The 19,641-nt window shown below is 39.4% G+C and overlaps 1 protein-coding gene across 4 annotated transcripts in view; it reads left to right on the forward strand.

The window, feature by feature from the left end:
• Positions 1 to 19,641, forward strand: part of LOC120714766 (Kv channel-interacting protein 2-like) — a 110,530-nt gene that overhangs the window by 79,868 nt on the left and 11,021 nt on the right. The window contains exon 1 of one of the 4 annotated variants that reach the window (XM_040001150.1): positions 1,099 to 4,966. The exons of the other annotated variants lie outside the window; for them this stretch is intronic. Within the exon in view, the coding sequence (XP_039857084.1) occupies positions 4,861 to 4,966 (106 nt within the window). The 5' untranslated portion in view covers positions 1,099 to 4,860. Of the gene's footprint in view, positions 1 to 1,098; positions 4,967 to 19,641 lie in introns of those variants that run through there. 4 annotated transcript variants of the gene reach the window in all.

Genomic DNA, 19,641 nt, shown 5'->3' on the forward strand with positions numbered 1-19,641 from the left:
TCTCCACAGTTTAGCGCCTATCAGTTGTCTAGCTTCCCCTCAGTGCTTATGTCTCACAGCGTCTCTCACGGTATATTTAGCAGCAGAAGAAATTTGGAAAAATCAATAGTAGGCTGGGAAGTTTGTGATTTATTTTTAAACCTAAGTGATTCCAGTCTTCTCATAATATGGTTCATACTAGAAAAAGAGAGCAAATAAGGTTTGGCTTTTAAGGTCTCATTAGTCTGCGATGTCTCAGCAGGGAACACACAAAGTAACCTCAGGCACCATATACTTACCAGACTGTATGGAAATTAGCCTTTCTTCTAGCAAAGTCCTCCACATAACTCCCTCCCTACTATTTGCATTTTCTACTATTTCATAAATGATATTCATTTATGAAATCATACCAGATACATAGCTATAGTAGCGAACTAGAACCTGTATCATCTTATAGATGAATCTCTGTAACATTGTTGCAGATTGAACTAATTGCCTTTCAAAGGGTTAGTGAAAAAACAGTTATTGATAGAGATTTTTTTTTTTAACTATATGGATTAGTGAGTCGTGCATGGAGTTTATTCTTGTTCATATCAAACCAGTTTAGTCCAGTTTTATTATAATTTGAAGATGCATAAACATATGTTAACTACAACGTGACAGAATATTTGTGGGATCTCTCATTTTCTTACCCATTTTAAGTTAATGGGCCATATGTGTACATACATAAAAGTTCTCAAAGACTTTCTTGAAGTTTTAATATTTAAATTAAGTGAATGTCTCTATTTAAAAACAAACAAACAAACAAAAAATTCATGATGTGATATTATAGTATATAGTATATCAGAAATCTGTTCACTATTTTTATTACAAATTATATCAGTAAGGAAGCTGACTAAATATTCACTGATAATTTATGGCAAAGGGGTGGGATTAAATAAGTGTATACTTCTTCCCACTCCCTTTCAACATGTAAAATTAATCAGAATGTTTTTTTTGTATGTAATTTGTATAGTATTTTTTTTTCTCTCTTATTTCTTTTCTAAATGTACTTGTATATTGTTCACATGTTGAAATAAAATTACTAATCTAAATCTAAATCTAATCTAAATCTAATGTGACGTTTATTTAGTTCATAAATTGAAAGTTGAAAATGTATCTACATTGTCTTAATACTAGCCTTTCAACTCTGCAGAGAGAGAAGAAGACTATTTTACTTCTGCATGGATCAGGCCTTTATTTCATGGTTTTACTGGGCTGTGAACACCATGCACAAAATTTGGACAGCTCTTAAACTGAAGTGTGAGCATATGTAGATACTTTTTGGTTTAATACAGAAGTTTAAATGCAAAATGGTCTCAATAAATGCAATTCACATACTGTAACATAAAGAAAGAAGTCACACATTACATGAAAAACATAAAAACAGCTATTTATAATTTATAATTCAGACAAATTCAAGAGTATTTTCTATTCTAATGACCATTCATAAAATAGTGGCAAAACAGTTTATGCAGTATACAGTATTTGTATATGCTGTATTTGTAAGCTGTCGATGGCACTGTAGTGTGATGGAGCTCGAAGTCTAACTGTGTCTAATTTTGGAGCTCGAAGACCTGTTGCACCGAGTTTTTGAACTTAATGAGCTTTTTGATTGAGAGGGTCGTCCTTTCTTTTGAAATTAAAAGCCTTTGGAGTTGTAGATTTGATGAGAAATAGCAGAGAAAGTAGGGTAGGAGGATAGCGGAGGAGTAGAGGACACATCTGCGGGTCCAATTTTCTATGGTGACAGCCAGAATGAGGTGAAAAATCCTCCAGGAGGCGAGAGATGCTGGAGGGTAATAAAGAATAGATACCTCTTCCCTCTGCACTTCGCTACACAGAGGAATCTGACCTCAGTCACTCCTGCTCCTCAGTTTGTCCTTCCTTTGTACCCTCTTGTTCTGTTTCTGTCTTTTCTTACTTCTCATTACTTCCCCCTGCCACCACGTGTCTTGCAGCAGCCTGCCTCACTTCTTCCCATCTATCCCCTTGAATGGCAACTCTTCAACATAAAAGTGGGTAGAGAAATCATTTTTAACCAACAAGTCGGGCTCAGGTTTCTTTATCTCCCTCTCTCTGTCTCTGCTGTCAGTGACTGGTTTAATATTTCTCTGTTTATATTTACCATGTCTGCAATTAGAGCTCTGCTTCAATACAAATTGTATACACTGCTGCTGTAGAATTAAGAGGAAAAAAACAGCTATGGTGGTGAAGCGTCTCTCGGTTTTGACACTGTTTATGTAAAAGCAACGTCAGCCAAGAATAGGTTTCCTGTGACCTTGTCTGAAATGTGCATGCTTGTGTGACCCACCATGTCCACGATGGCGCTGTTTATGTGACAGTAATGAGGTATGCCACTGCACTGCCCAGTTGAAAATGTAGCAACAGGAATGTCAAGAAAGAGAAACAAGAGCAGAAGTAAAAACAGACACTGCACATTTGTCAAGCTGCTGCTGTCTTTCCTCTCTCAACCCTTCCACTTTCCAAAGAAAGAGACAGAATGGGAAGAACAGCGGGACAATAAGACAGAGAGGCAACATACCATTTCCCCCCAGCTCTGTTATTTTTGCAGCATAATGTGAAGCGATACCCTCCCTGGGAGTTATTCAGGGTGGGGCAGAATTTACTTAGATAGTGGGTAACAGTAACAGCCTGCACAGATTCAAGTTGATTCTTTAGGTATCCAAACCTGAGCTGATGACTGACAAACACTATGAATATTTTGGGGTGATGCAATTACCAAATCACAGCACGAGTCCTTATGAAAGAGGATATGTTTTTCTTTCTTTAAAAAAAAAGATCAAGAACTGATCTCAAATATTTGGCAGTAAGAGTTAATTAGTTTACCCATTTTTCTTTATTACCGCACATTTATGATGTTTGTTTTTCATTCACTTTACACATTTTTCTGTCATAAATCCTCCACTGTGTGTGAAGCATTTGAACTACGCCATCAGTAATATAAGATTAACTTATGGACAACTCATGGTTGGTGACCACAAGTCAAAACAATTCTATAGAAATACTTATCTCTATCAACAGATATGTCAATATGGATATTTTGAAACAAAGGACAAGATTTTCATTACTGGAAGCTTTGTGGTTAGCTCATCTGGCCAAAGGACCAATGAGCCCATGCCATGCTGATTCATCTGTTGTCCATCCACAATTTACAAGAAGCACTATTCCTGCTACAGTGTTGGTCATAATTTAAACACATTTACATGCAATGGTAACCGAGTGGGTCTTCACCCAAAATGTGCTCAAGGACAAGCTCACATTTGTCATTTTCAATTGATTTTAATCCTCATTAGTTTGTCAAATAAAGCCAAGCTTATATCTTTCTGGATTTCACACATTTACAATAAACTCTGAAGTGTGGGGGATTGAGAGCTGGATGAGCAACTATGTCAACTGTTCTGATTTTAATTTCTAAACCACTTGTCATCTAAGTTCTACTGAAAAGTCATGTTCGAACAGGGACCCCGTGTGGAGATTAAAGGCAGGGTAGAATTAGCCAAAAGTGGGGAAACTGCAGCATGATTTGACTTTTTATTATCTTTTTTAAACTTGTCTGCAATTTGCAAACACTGAGCCGTGGATAGAACAGGAAGTCAAAGCCTAGACATCAAAATTGGCAAACTAGCAAAAGAGGTCCCAGGTTGCAAAGAAGCTAACATGATAACCAATAAAAAAAATGTAGAGAAAGCCCAAAGGTTTTCTTTCAACAATAGCAATAGCTATCATGTTTATAGCATGTCTACTATTTACCTGAGTACAGTTAAAGTCAAAGAAATAGCAGTAATCTAATGGGACGTTCTTGTAGAACTTTCTCAACCGCTTCTGCCATGTAGGCTAATTTTGTGCCACACGTAACATTTTTGTAAAGTACATAACATGCCCCTCAGCATGTACCTTGAATTATTACATTGACATTCTTCTCATAGAAGCATTAAGCTTTTCTATACCAGAGCCAGAAATCTGAGCCCTTGTAGCTACACATTAAAAAAGTTAATGAGACATTCTATCGACCGACAGGAACAACGTCTGCAGAACAGATGCTGCAATCTCTACAGTGAAAACACACATTTGAGATGAATTAAGGTGAACATAAATATGTTTTTTTTCCATTACTTAAATCTGCTTTTAAACACTCTCTCCCAGTTACCAAGGAAACCACATTAGGCAAATCAATGAAGGTAATGTCGCTGGAGAGGGAGGGTATACCTCAACTCTCTCATCTCCCCCAAACAATTTGCCTCGCTGTGTGTGTGTGTGTGTGTGTGTGTGTATCTGTCTCTGTTTGTCTCTCTCCCTCTCATCCTCTCCCCTCTCTTTATCTGCCGCCTCTCTCTCACTCACTCCCTCTTTCCCCCTCACAACACTTGCTTCCTGACAACCACTGCCAAAGGACTAGCAGGCGCAGCGCATCCCTAGATTCCATCACTCGGCAGGCAGGGGGGCCTGGAAGAAGAGGAGGAGAAGGGAGGGGGAAATGCCCCCTAAAAAAGTTCAACAGTTGGGACGCTCTGGACTTCTGTGTGACAGCCTGTAGCTTAAGTGGTTATGGCCTTCACCGGGGAATAAGAGGGGTTGACTGAAGAAAGATTCTGGGGAGAGAAGAGAAACGCCCGTCAAGCCAAGCTATCAGCCGCTTATTGTTATAGTTGACCTCACTTTGTAAAATCCCTCTGAAGTTAGAACACTTTGGACTTCATCAAAGTGACTAAAAGTGAGGAAGACAGTGGAAGACAACTCTGCTGAGCTTAAAGTGCTCAGGCTGAGGACAGCTGGACAGGTTTACATGTCCTGACTTGGACATATGGGCGGCCTCTCAAGATGTTGAATCTGGACGGGTTAGAGGTGATTGCGGTGCTGCTGGTCATGGGTCTCTTCATCAAAGTCTTAGAGCAGTTTGGGATGTTCGAACCTGTCGGTGGGGAAGGTAATGCTTGTTTGTTTCTTTAAGAGTTTTGTCTATTAAAAATAATTATATAAACATAAACAAATTGAGTTCTCTGATAGTAAATGATACTTGTTTGTACAAGTGAGCGCATGAACGGTTTTATCTGCACCACGCATTCCTTCTGGTTCTGAATGAGCTGCAATCTTTTCCAAGGGTTTGGGTTACCAGTGCAACAGTGGGCCATGCAACACACTCTCTCATTTCCCAAACACACACACACATACACACATACAGAGTAACTTTAGCCGCGTGTGTGTGTGGCCTCTCTCTGCCCCAGGGGTGTGTGCTTTTACCTTTTAATCGATATCACTATGGAAAGAGTGGGTCTGAGTGCAGTGTAGAGGCACTTGTCTCACTGAGGGAATGTCGTCAGCCGTACTGTTTGTACTCTCATTAGCTTAAAACCTAAATGTATAGTTGGGTAAAGAAGGGAGATATGGAACATTTTCTTTGAACATTTTCAAGTCAGTGCGCTTTCTTGTTGGGTTTATTTGAGAAAGACAAACCTGCATCAGATCCGTCTTTTAGTAAACAAATTTTGGTGCTTTTCTGATCGCTGAATCATTTGTACCAAAGCTGTACTAAAGGTGTTTAACAGTTTAACAAAATGTAATATTTACTGAAAGATACATTTACAACACAAAATACAAAAGCACCTGCCTATTAGTGAAGAAAAAAAGGTCCATTTCTGCTCTGGCTCACCTCCAGGAGCTGTCACCACACACCAAGGCCCTGTTTGGCCTGTCTTATCAGGGTGACCTGTGTTTTGTCCCCCCCCCCCCATCCAGTTCCTACTTTACGTTGTTCACGCTTCCTTATCTTTCATCTGTTGGTGACAAGAGGACAGATGGGATTCGCATCCCTATTATCTGTTTTGTTTACTTGTTTGCTTGCTTGTTTTTTTCTTTGCACATTGCCCACAGTGCTCTGTTCAGTTCAAGTAACTTTAGCACTCTAGCAAGATTTTCTTCTCAGCATTAGTACCAAAGCACCTCTACTCCACTTTTGAGTGCTTTAAATATTAAAACCTTCACAGATTAAAAGTTCTGGTGTATTATTCTGGATGCTACACTGGAGGAGACACTCTTCATCCCTGATGCACCAGCTGGACTGCACCCAGTAGTCAAGGTGTGCCAGCAGCTCTGTCATCTCAATAAAGTTCCTCTTGGAAACCTCTCATCTACACACAGCACTCTACATACCAAGCATGCACACAGACAGACACACACACAGACACAGTGGAGATCCCATTTATTCTTCCATTATACTTAGGACATCAGTCTTCTGCATATTTTGACCATGGTTTATGGAAAGTAGCCGCCTTAATAAATATGTGTGTACGTGTGTGCCAAGTCCCTTGTGAGTACTTTAGCTAATGAATTTTTTTAATGGAGGAACTTAGTCCAGATGGCAGAATGAATGCATCACTCAGAGTATCTGCAGAATCACCGAAGAGTTTAGGTCCAAACCATATATGAGCGTGTGATATACCAGCTTCAGTCTCAGAGTATGCGTGCTATGTATGTTCATGCCAAATGCAACTTCCAGTACAGTTACATTACACAGCATGCACTGTGTCCACTGATCAAGTATCCATTCCATTTAAACTCATTAGTACCTGTCTCCCTTAGGATTACCCCCTTACTAAGCTACCAGTGGGGATTGAGAAAAACGAGATTATGAAATGATAGGTAAAATCTATTTCTCCATTTTCCAAAACTGATATTTTCTAAGAAAGAAGAAAAGAAATAAAATATTCATTGTGGTTGAAATTCTTTCTCTGCTCCCTCTTGCCAGACTCATTTTCCTGTACCCATACTGAGTCATCTTCTGGTGAGACAGAGCGAGACCAGTAAAATAAGGAGACTGTGTGACTCTCATTACTTTAATGAGCTGTGCTACTGACCCATTGGTGATTAAACGCATATATACAAACTAAATGCACATACTTTTGTGGAGAAAAGGAGAGGAAACTCTTTTGTTATCGAGGATGCATGCAGCATGCGTGAAGTGCACTCTGGTCGGGAAGTTTACAAGGTTCTGATAGATTTAAAGCTAATGGCTGGAGTGTGTTCTTTGGAAGTTTATGAGGTGGAAACAGAAGGGATGTGCTGGTCTGTGCTGGATGGCAGCATGCCTGAGAAGAGTTTTTATCAACACTGCAGTTTCCTCCATCTTCACCCTTTTCTTTGAGTAGAATGTGTTGACTTTAACTTATTCAAGAAACAAAAGAAATCTCTGTGTAAGTATTTACCTGTGATAAACATACATGTATTTACTCTGCCTATTTCTTTTGCTGATTTACTTCTCTGAGAATATCAGTGACTAATATCCTACAATCAAGCTAAGGCCTACTGTTTGTGCTGTAATGTATTCACTCACTTCATGAATGAAAAGTGTGGCATCTTGCCATATGCTCCACAGCCTCGTTTAGCCTTTGATTTTCAAATAAATTTGCCTGGCACCGGGTTGGATGAGTTAGCTGGTGTCAGGGACATATTGAAGTGCTGCTTCATCACTTCTGCAAGGTCTTTGATACTTTAATGTCTCATATCAATTTATACCAGATTTAACATTAGGATGTGACCCATATGTCAAACCAACCCGGAGATTGCCATTTCTACTTTTTAGTTTCGCTATGGTTCAGTGAATATGTGATGATTTTTGAGGTGAGGTGCGCACAATTGAGTAAGAATATGAGGACTGTTTGGTTCAGAGTCCTGTGGTTGATCCAAGGGGAAATATCACAGCAGAGCTTCAATTTGGACAGAAGACTTAGAATAGATTTTAAATTTTGCAGTTGCTCCGTTAGCTGCGTCGCTTAAAATCTTTTAAAACTCGTCATCATCCAGGTATTCACCTGCTCTGTGCAACTGACCATAACTGTTACAAAGCATAGCCTGAATAAAAAAATTCAGTGTTTTACATGTAAAGAAATAATTTGTAAGGGAATATTAATTTCCTCACAACCATGGCTGCTTCTTTATAGAGGGCAGTATCCAACAGCTTATATTCTTCTTCTTCTTCTTCTTCTTCTTCTTCTTAGTAGTAGTAGTAGTAGTAGTAGTAGTAGTAGTAGTAGTATTTCCATCCATCCATTTTCTTTTGCTTATCCTATTCAGGATTGTAGACATATTATTATTATTAATAATAATAAGAATAATAAAATAGTATCTTTAGTGGTAGCAGTAATAGAAGTAATAGTGGCAGTATGTTTGCACTTTTATTGTTATTATTGTTAATAATTGAGCAATCAGGTGGGATGTTATTATAGGGAAATAATGTAGAAAGTTATTACCAATTAAATACGAAAGTAATATGAAACAATAACCAAATAATATCTTGTGTCAGCAATACTTATAACTGAGTAATATTACATCTAAATCTGTGTGACTGGGTTACATAGAAAATAATGTGGAATGTAAAATAATATTGTGGAAACAAATTTAGTAAGAGTACAGTAATATATCCTGCTATCACTATTGCAAATTGCTACCCAAATAACTGTTACGTCTGTGCATTAACATTTTATAACCTGACTTTAAAGCAGTTGTGACCTCATTAAACTGAGGTTACATATAACAGTATTGGATATTATATTGCTGGAATTAATCCCACCTTCTGTCTGCAGCATTCTTTCATTGAAGATAACCATGTAAATACAGTGGCTTATTACCTGATACTACATGCTTGGTAGTTTATAAGAAATACCATGTGAATTCCATGTAATAATATAATAAAGCAAACTTTGAGTAATGTTATAGTTATATAGAAATACGTGATAATGTATTTGTAATAACAAGCAACCAGGGCTGCAAAATGCAAAACTATACGTTTGTCCTCAATTTTCCTCAATCAAGTAATATTTCTACAGCTGAAAACCTCAGACCAGACAAACATATCTGTATTTGTTAAATGTGGATGGTACTTCACTGTCACTACCAGATAGATAGAAGAGTAAACTGCTCTGCTCTCATCATAAGACCTACAACTGGAAAAAACAAAAAGATTTTATACTTCAATATCCATATGAAAGTTTATATGCCTTTGTACTAATGTACTAATAAAAAAATTTTTAAGCAGGATATTATATTGTTACCAGTATGTTACTATGCACTTACTAATTGGTTTTGTTTAATAGGCATTGACTTCCACATTATGTCACCCAGTTTCCTGCTTCTTATTGCTCAATTACATACATTTCAGTGCAATATTACCATCACTAACAGGTCTAATCATATAAATAAGACATAAAAGATTTTAAAAAATCGTGTAAATACTGTATTTTCTAGTACACTTCTCTCAAAAGAAGATGGATGTGATAACAATAAAACATATACATTCACTAAATGTATTATAAACTATATAATAATGGATAATCTATATAACAATCTATAGGTTTCTAACTCTGAATGGCCAGATATTTGTATGTGCATATTTTTCTCTGGTAAACACTATATCTTAGGTCCATTATAGAACAACATCCTCTTCCTGTCTACAGTGAGGCTCAGCAAATCATCTTTTTCATGCTTAAGAGGATATTTGGCCAGTTGGCTAGGATCCTTGGTTGGTGTGTGTCTATTTGATGGAAAGGAAGTATGATGACAACATGAAGGAGATGGATAAGGGCAGGTAAAAAGCTTAGCGGTCAGCAGAAGACCTATTTATGTCTAAGCACAAGCACGTATGCATGCACACACACACACACACACACACACACACACACACACACACACACACACACACACACACACACACACACACACAGGCGCATTGTCTATTAGCTTACCTATCAACACAAGGGCAATTACAATGAGGGCAGATGGGTGTGTGTGTGTGTGTGTGTGTTTGCAGTCCATTCAGTCCATTAAGAGTAAGTTGTGTTGCTTCACACCCAGTATAAGGGTCTGTGGACTCTAAAACCATCCCTATATTATATCAGACCAAAAGCACATTTAAAAATGTTATCCGAAAGTCATACATTTTGCAGCAGTGAATTGTTGAAAGACTTTTCATTGGGCTCTTTTGGAGAAATTTAAAACGATAGCAGTTAAGACACTTTATCAATGGTTTGGACAAGGATCATTCCGATTGTGGCAAACTTTATAAACTGCAATAAAAGTGCAATGAGGATCAAGGAGACTGTCCTTGTTGACCTTGCCTGAGCCTCTTTCTATCTCTGCCCCTCTGATGGCTAGCCAGGAAGAAGATGAGAGCCTGGGACACGGGAGGATCAGACAGGGGATATTTAATACGCAACTCTCTCTGTTCCTCTGCATCCTTCCCTCACTCCATCTCTCTTTTTTTCTTCATTTTTTCTTCCTCCTCTCTGCTTTTGTCAATGTCTGTCTTCGTTCTCTGGCTCCCCATCCCCTGATTTCATTATGGCAGTTGTGTGTGTGTGTGTGTGTGTGTGTGTGTGTAAATGAGAGACTGTATTTGTATGGCAGGTGCTCTGTGAATAAAAGAACAGAAGTTGTAGACGTTTCGTTGCTCTTCCTCTGACACACGTCTGGAGAAAGATGATAACATTGAGAACAAACTAATGAATACACGCACACACACACACACACACACACACACACACACACACACACACACACAAACCTAACCTTGAAAAAAAATCTGTCATTTTTTTGTAATTTGAAAGATTTGCATTAGCGTGGCTTAGCTTCATATTTGAAGACCATTTTACGCTAAGCAGCTTAACCCGTTAATGTTCGGCTGTGCTGTTTTCAAGATGAATTTGATTTTTCTGAGTAGCTTCAGCAGTTTATCAGGCACAAAAGAAACCAGCAATATTTGATGAAATATTCACCCACCCAGCTGTAGCAGATCTGTCAGACAGACTAAACCTGGTAGCATTGTTTTGAGTCAAAGTACAAAATGATGATCCTCTTTAGAGCTACCTTGAGCCAGCTGATAAGCAGCAGCTGAATAGACTGTATCTTGCTTTATGGCAAGGATGTCAAACATAAGGCCTGGGGGGCAGAAATGGCCCAGCAAAGACTCCAATCCAGCCCAGTGGACATCTTTGAAAAATCTTATGGTGGCTATAAATCTTTACTTTTAACTGTATTTTCATACATTTTAAAGCTTGCACTAGGGATAAAGACCTCCCCCATGGCCATTCATACTACACCAAACTAATGAAGTGAGAGCTAAACAATTAAATTATAGAAAAGTTCCCTTTTTTTAACCATTTACTCTAGAAATTTCAGTTTTCTTTCCAATGTGTCCACACTAAAATAAATAAATAAAATAAGAACTCACAAAAACTGCAAATGCACCTGGAAATGAATGGGAAATGGAATTTTCCACAGTCTGGCCCACTCAAGATCAAGATAGGCTGTATGTGGCCCACCTTAAAAGGAATTTGACATCCCTGCTCTTTGGTATAAGAACCCATATAGCAGGCGAACACAGGCGCTGTTAAAATATAAGACATAGTTTTCTGAGATGGCAATGGTTATGCTGGGATAGAAGACAGTAAGCTGTGGTTATGGTAAGAACAATTACTCCTAAAACTACTTAATTAGGCCGCAGACATTACTTGTGGTAAAGCTGCACTTCCCTTTCATGTATTAGAATATAAGAGGTAACCATCAGGGCAAATGGTCGTGAATAATTCAGGTCTCAGCCACACATCTGTAGTTTTATTACTGTGTCTTGCTTGGTTTTGACCCCAATGGGCGGAATGTAAATTGGAGTAAAGACTGAAAGCGCTGCCTGATGGTGCAGCTCTCTATTTATTCTTATCTTTTTAAAAATTTCTCTGATTCTCATGATTCTTACATTACAGTATTAACAAGGCCACAGAAACCTGGCAGCAGGATTCACGAGTATAAAACATTTGTGTTGGACAGACAGTGACTATTGTTTACCCTGTCCTACAACAACAGAATAAGGCTACAGGCTGCTGTCGTTCTGCCATTGATTTAACTGCCAATTTGATCTTTATTCATGGCAGGATACCAGTAAGCATTTGGGATAACTTTCCTGTAAGTTGCTGCACGCTGGCTGAGCTGTCCTCAAAGTACATGTTTCACTGTCTTGTGTTCCAGCATAGTAATGTGTTGTTTGGCTGAGAAAGTAGTTGGTTTGCTCCGTAATATAGTTGCTGTGGCACTAATTTAAACTTAAGAGTTGTTTTAGTGGTTGTTTTAGAAACAAATCTTTCCACAGCTGAAACCAAACCTTCGGAGTGCTGAGATTCCAACCCTCTTAGCTGATAAAGTTTTTTTCCCCTTTTTTTTCTGTTGTATCGACCCACAGGATGTTTTCCTGATTTGGCTCCTGGCAGGAAAATGCAGAGCAGAGGTTTCATGACTTGATAGAAATAGGTTTAGAGGATTGTTGTCAGCGATGCAAACCCAATTTAGATTGACTGCTTTACACCACTCACAAACACAGGATGCATTAGAAAAAGGCATGAAAGCTGAGTGTCAGAAGGTTCAAAGTACAACTTTAATGCTGTTTGGTCTGCTGCTGCTTTGATCTTAGACAATGCCATAATATCAACCGCGGATCTTGCAGGGAATGCGCGCTTGTGAGAGAGAGAGATGGCATTGGAAATCATTAATAGCTTGTGATCTTTCATTTCTCTCAAACTGCTCCCTGCAGCTGGATTAAATCAAGGACAGTAACAAGGAAAGAGCATACCAAGAGTTGAACAGCATTGTTGACTGCTGTTTTGCTAGTTGCATGTCTTACCTTGCACTGCCCTCTACAGGTGTGCTGCTTAATCGCTTCAATCTAAAGTTTGTCAAAATTTAAAATGGTCAATTTTGTGCCTTAAAGACCTTAAACACATTTGATTTAATGAGCTGTAAACAGATCAGCTACATTTTTTAACCTACACACGATCATTTAACAACTAAGATTAATGACATCCTTCCAGTAGTTTTTCTGATTCTGATTCTTTTGGCACGTTCATCATGTATTTGTTAAATATAAACTGTAACAGATCTAGCTTTTCTGGTTGATCCTAACTTTAGTCCCTATCATTAAATGTCACACGAGTAAAAGGGAGAGACTCCCAAACTTAGCATTCGGATGCTGCCGATGTCTCCCAAAAACATAAATTAGTACATCTCATTTCCTCCAAACAGACAACATTTTTGATCCGTCTGTGTCACCGGGTTGTGTGCACTTTCTAAAGAAAACTGTTCATTAGCTGGTCTCTGTAGTTTATACTGAAAGGACTCGGCTTCAGTAGAAACTGTTTTTGTCCCCCATCGCCGTATTAAAAATATCCTCAAAAGCTAATGATCTATGCAAATGGATCTCTTATTTCACTTATCTAATTGGAAACACACTAGCCAATTTTGAGCACCATTTGTCAATGACCTCCTCTGTGTCTCCTTCGCTGCACGCTTTCGCACACACATATTACACACACCCTCCCCCCCCTTGGACTCTCTTAGACATTTTAATCAGTTTTGAGAGGAATAATTGCCCAGGTAGACGTCTAAATATGGAGGTATTTCAATTACTTGGTGTGTCTGGCCTCGGGCAAACTATGCCTCACAGAGGCTAATCAAGTAAGACTGATTAACCCAACATTTTATTATAGTCTACGTGTGCACGCATGTGTGAGGGTGTCACCATTTATTGTAGATTAGAATTCTCCCAAGTAAATGTTTGTCATTATATCCCTCAGGATGCATTAGAGCTGCCACCTTCTCGTTTGTATGACACATAAACAATTTAGGCAAAAAAACAAACAAACCCCAAAACCCTTTCATCTGTGATTTCTCAAACTGCCCTTTAAACACCTTCAGACGTGATGGATGGTTAAGATGTGGATAAAAAAAAAGGAGCAGTATCTCAGATAACCACTACCCTGCTAATTATATCACACAGACTGTCAGATTCCAAGCAAACAGAAACACTCTGTTGGACACCCACTGCAAAGACCTCAGCTGATTAAAAATGAAGTGACAATTATTGTATGAGGAGTTTAATCAGGATTTTGTTGTTTACCAAACTTTTAAATACAGAGAAGCTTCACAGTGTGACTGATTTGGAGATTAGTATGTTGTAAGTATATATAAATCCAACTTTCCACCTCATCCTGAATATATTTAATATGAATAAAATAACCCCATCAAAGATAATATTGGCTCCTCTAGCTACTCTGTGACATGGACAGGTATCAAATTCTAGTCAAATTTGCATCCAGACGTTCTCAAAGCATAACTCCTGGAGCATCGATACATGAGTATTGGCGGTGGTGGTGGTGGGAGTATCACTGACATGATGCGTTTAGGGGCCAGGGAATAGCAGCAGGCAAGTGAACTGTCAATCATTGCTTTCAGTCATTGGCCATCTGAGACACATTCAAACCTTAAAGCCTCCTGAAAGCTTAGCAAAAATGATTTTCAAAATCAGTACAAGCATTTCCCCGGGTCCAGCCCATTTAACCCCCTTCACTCCACCAAAGTAACTGATTCATCTTCTACGGTGACATGAAACAGCTTCTCAGTTGAAAAATGATCGGGCCACCGAGCGTTGTGGGAGGATTAATGAATAGGCAATACAAGGACCCAAGGAGGAGTAATACGAAGAAGATGGAAGAAGTAGTCTAATTTTTAATTTTTTTTTCTTGCTCTGAGCCTTTCTTAAAACCAGATTTTTGTAATTACAGAGGATGAGTATCAACTGAAAAAAGAGCTGTGATTCAGGTGTCTATGTTGGACCCAAGAAAATGGTTTTGGGAGATGAAATCTCTTCCCAAATTTACAGCTAGAGTGGAGGCAGTGTCAAACTGAAAGTGAAAATTCATTAAAATTAACAGTTTGTTTCATTTCCAGCCATTGTAGTTGCAGCTTGTTAGATAAGTTGTGAAAGCCATTCTGTTTTAAGCCGCAGTAATGGCCTGGCTCGAGAGATGGCAGCGTCAGTTGGTAATTGGTCGCTAAGGGCCGTCATTGACAAGAAACAATTGCAGTGTCTCCTGGCATTGTCATGTAAAGTGTGAATTTGTCATTTAAATGTACTTTAAAAGTTTAAAACTAAAAATGATTCACAGAGAAGTCTTATTTGTTTGTTGCCGTTGCTGTTAGGTGGTTCTGTTTGCTTACGTTTTATTTTCTTTTGAAATCACTCATCAATCACTCAACCCAGTTGGTTTTACTTCTGCTCTTTAATTAGATTTTTTCCCAGTTTTTCAGCAGCAATAATCAAATCAGCATTTCTTCATATCAAAAGCTCTCAGTTTTAAAATTATCTGCTGGTTTCCTGCATTTAAGTCCTCTATCTTTTGCCTGGCTTAGTAAATGCAAACTCCTGTTTGAGTTCTGCATAACTTTTATTATAAAAGCATAATCATTTTTTTTTCTGCGCTACATGAAAACATATAATGTGAAAAGCTGTTGAAACAAAGGATGTGCTGCATTCATTTCAGATGTCTACAAAAAACCTCACTTCTCAACCAAATTTAGCCCACTCTGATTTTACAGTTACCTGGATGTCTAGACATATTTTGACTTACAAGTCACCAAATCAGTGCGTACGGGGATACAAACAGTGCAACAGTGAAGCAAGCTAAACTTTGTTACCATTATTAGAAGCAACTGCAACAGTAAGATCAAAAGTCAGTGCCTTAGAATATTCCTGGACTCACAGAGCCGTCATGTTTGAACAAATATTGAGGAGAGAAGCAACGTCTTGGTATATGACAGGGATAATAATGCTTTAGGTAAGAGATAATGACAGATAGGTATGACCAGCCTTGATCTGTAGCACTTTCATCCTTGATTTGACTCTGACTGTATTCGAGAGTTTGGCCTGAATATATCACAGTATTTAGAAAGTTATGTTGCGTATTCTATTTAAGTTAATACACTCACCAGCCCCTTCATTACCTAAACATTACTAGCACTGAGCTGGATCCCCATTTGTCGTCATAACTGCTCTAATTCTTCATGACATAGATTCAGTAAGGTGCTGGAAACATGCCTCAGAGATTCTGTTCCTTATTGACATGACAGCATCACACAGTTGCTGCAGATTTATCAACTGCACGTCCATGTTGTGAATCTCCCGTTCATCACATCTCAAAGATGATCTGTTGGATGGAGATCTGGTGACTGTGGAGGTCATGTGAGTCCAGTGAACTCACTGTTGTTCAAGAAACCAGTTTGAGATGATTTGAAATTCTTGACTGCTGCAGCACCTATTAGGAGATGGTTACACTGTGGCTATAAAGGGTTGTCAGCGACAATACTCAGGTAGGGAATTATGTTGCAACTAAGGCACCCAAAGTGTGGCAAGAAAATATCCCTCACATCATTACACCAGCAGCAGCAGCCTGTACCATTAATACAAGGCAGGCTGGATTTATACTTTCTTGTTGTTTACACCAAATTTTGATCCAACCATCTGAATGTTACAGCAGAAACCAAGAGTCACCACATGACGATGTTTTTCCAGCCATCTGTTATCCAATTTTGATGAGTCTCAGTTTTTTGTTCTTAGCTGACAATAGTAGTACGTGGTGTAGTCTTCTGCTGCTGTAGCCCATCTACTTCAAGGTTCAGTGTGTTAAGTCTTCAGAGATGCTCTTCTGCATTCTCTCTCACTCTTCTGCTCTCCTTGGTTGTAACAAATGGTTATTTGAGTTACTTTACCTTCCTGTCAGCTTGAAGCAGTCTGGTCATTTTCCTCTAACCTCTGGTATCAACATGGCATTTGTAGATATCTACTCTTTTTTTTTTTTTTAGACAATTCTGTCTAAGCCAGCGTTTCAAACACAAGGCCTGTGGGAAAGAATTGGCCTGGCAACGACTCCCACTGGACGGCTTTGGAAAATATGAAAGCGGGCATACATTTTTTAACTTTATTTTTTAGAAGTTTTGCAGCTTTTCCTGCTGATTTTCTCTCAATTTACACATTTATGATGTAGAAAAACTGAGATGTGGTGTCAAGATTACCCTTCTTTATCTTATATTAAGATATCTGAGGGATTAAATGTGTAGGTGAAGACTGAAAGGTGAGTTTCACTCATCACCACCCCACTTAAGATCAAAGTGGGCTATATGTGCTCTTCAGTGTAAAATGAGTGTGACATCCCTGCTGTAAACCCTAGAGGTGTTTGTGTGGTAAAATCCCAGTACACAGCTCAGATCAGCCCATCTGGAACAAATAACAATGCCACATTCAAAGTCGGTTAAATCTTCCTCACTCCGATGGCCAATTTGAACTTCAGCAGGTCGTCTTGACCATATCTATGTGCCTAAATGCGCTGAATTGCTATCATGTCACTGGCTGATCAGATATTTCCATTTTAAAGTAGTTGAACAGATGCACCTAATGACGTATCTAGTGAGCATACAATGCGTTATGTAGATTATTTATAGAACAGCACCTGTGAAGACATTTATTTTAATGAACACTTGTTCCTTGCTTGACATCACAAATTAAATGTCTGCTTTAGAATAATGGAAACAGTTGACAGTGATTGCCCAGTTTCTGACACTGAACATGAACTCGGTTGCCTTTTTTGTATAGCACTACTGAATGGATTAGTGAGTAGACGACATTACTTTCCCAAAACACTTGCCTGCCTTGGCAAAGAAACGCAAGTTACCAACTCTGTACTTTAACTGTCATTTGAAATCTTCCTGTCTCCTACCTTGCAGAGTGGAAAGAAGAAGTTATTTTAAATAATTTATCAGTTTTTTCAAACTTCATCATCAAACAAAAATGTAAAAAAAAAAGAAAGAAGAAAAATAAAAAAAAGATTTATGCATAAACGTTGCTTTTCTTCTTTCTTTCTGCAACAGTGTGTTTAAAGCGAAATCACAATGAACTTGGCAAAGGCACAGTCTGCACAAATGCAGTATGCAAACAGGACTCAAAATGTTTGCCAAAGAGCCCTTGTGCACCTGACTGTTTGACAGTGGGATAGCCCTAAGGCCTCACAGATTTAGCTGTAACGAACTTCAAAGTCTGCAAGTCTTTGAGTGTGGACATTGAGATTGGGTTCATGGTATCACAAGACCATTGTTCTCATCCCGTTTCCTATAAAAACTTAATATTGCTTCCTCCCTAGCCATGACCATGAGCCTTCTATATCTGTTAGTAGTTATTGTATTTAAATATATATTGCACTTTTCCTCTTAACATCTGAACCATGTAGCAGTTTAGAAAACATTTTTTTTGCGGCAGTTATTTGTTACTGAAATAAGAAAACAAATAATAATGTTGCCCTGCTGACAGGAGCTGTTTATTAGAAAATGTAGAAATGCATTGTTGTGGAACAAGATTATCAATTACATATTTTGTCATTTCATTTGGAGGACTTTTTGCAATTCTTATGCCTCAGTACGTCGTTCTTGTTACCACCACTCACAGTAATCAGTTGTAGGTGTTACTTAATTTCAGGTTTAGCACTACAGACAGTCAATTTTTGCACTGACAAACGAAGAAAATGACTTTAGTGTGGATTGGCCGCATCTCGCCAATAACAGATCCACTTATAGTAATGGAGCACCTCTTCAACCTGAGCCTGAGGTTGGGAAGAGTCCCACAGCTCTGGAAAACCTCCTGTGTTGTACCAGTGCCAAAGACTTCACGCCCCAAGGACCTCAACAGCTACAGGCCGGTGGCTCTGACATCCCACCTGATGAAGACCCTGGAGCGGTTGGTCCTGGCTCAGCTTCGGCGCCTAATAAGCTCATCACTGGACCCACTTCAGTTTGCCTACCAGCCTGGCATTGGAGCGGATGATGCTGTCATTCACCTCCTACATCGTTCCCTCGCTCACCTGGAGACCGCTGGGAGCACTGTGAGAATCATGTTCTTTGATTTCTCCAGTGCCTTCAACACCATTCTTCCCTCGGTTCTAAAGGACAAGCTGGTGAACTCTGGAGTGGACCATCACCTCACTACCTGGATCCTGGACTACCTCACCGACCGACCACAGTATGTGAGGACTCAGGGCTGTGTGTCGGACAGGGTCGTCTGCAGTACGGGGGCCCCACAGGGAACGGTTCTGGCTCCGTTCCTCTTCACCATCTACACTGCAGACTTCTCCCACAATTCCACCCAGTGCTTCCTGCAGAAGTTCTCTGATGACTCTGCAATAGTCGGCCTCATCACTGATGGGGACGACAAGGAGTACAGAGGTCTGACCCAAGACTTTGTGGACTGGTGCCAGCTGAACTACCTCCAGATCAACGCCAGTAAAACCAAGGAACTGGTGGTAGACTTCCGCAGGCACAAGCATTCTCCACTGCAACCACTGAACATCCAAGGTATGGACATTGAGGCTGTGGACAGCTACAGGTACCTTGGTGTTCATCTGAACAATAGACTGGACTGGACTCATAACTCAGACGCCCTCTACAGGAAAGGGCAGAGCAGGCTGTACCTGCTGCGGAGACTCAGGTCGTTTGGAGTGGAGGGCCCACTCCTGAAGACCTTCTATGACTCTGTTGTGGCTTCTGCTATCTTTTATGGTGTGGTCTGCTGGGGCGGCAGCATCTCTGCTGGGGACAGGAAGAGACTGAACAGGGTGATCCGAAGGGCCAGCTCTGTTCTAGGATGCCCTCTGGACCCAGTGGAGGTGGTGAGTGACAGGAGAACGGCGGCTAAGCTGTCATCCCTGTTGGACAACATCTCCCACCCCATGCAGCAGACTGTGACAG

This window comes from Simochromis diagramma, unplaced genomic scaffold, assembly GCF_900408965.1.
Source record: "Simochromis diagramma unplaced genomic scaffold, fSimDia1.1 OVJJ01000421.1, whole genome shotgun sequence".
Lineage (NCBI taxonomy): Eukaryota > Metazoa > Chordata > Actinopteri > Cichliformes > Cichlidae > Simochromis > Simochromis diagramma.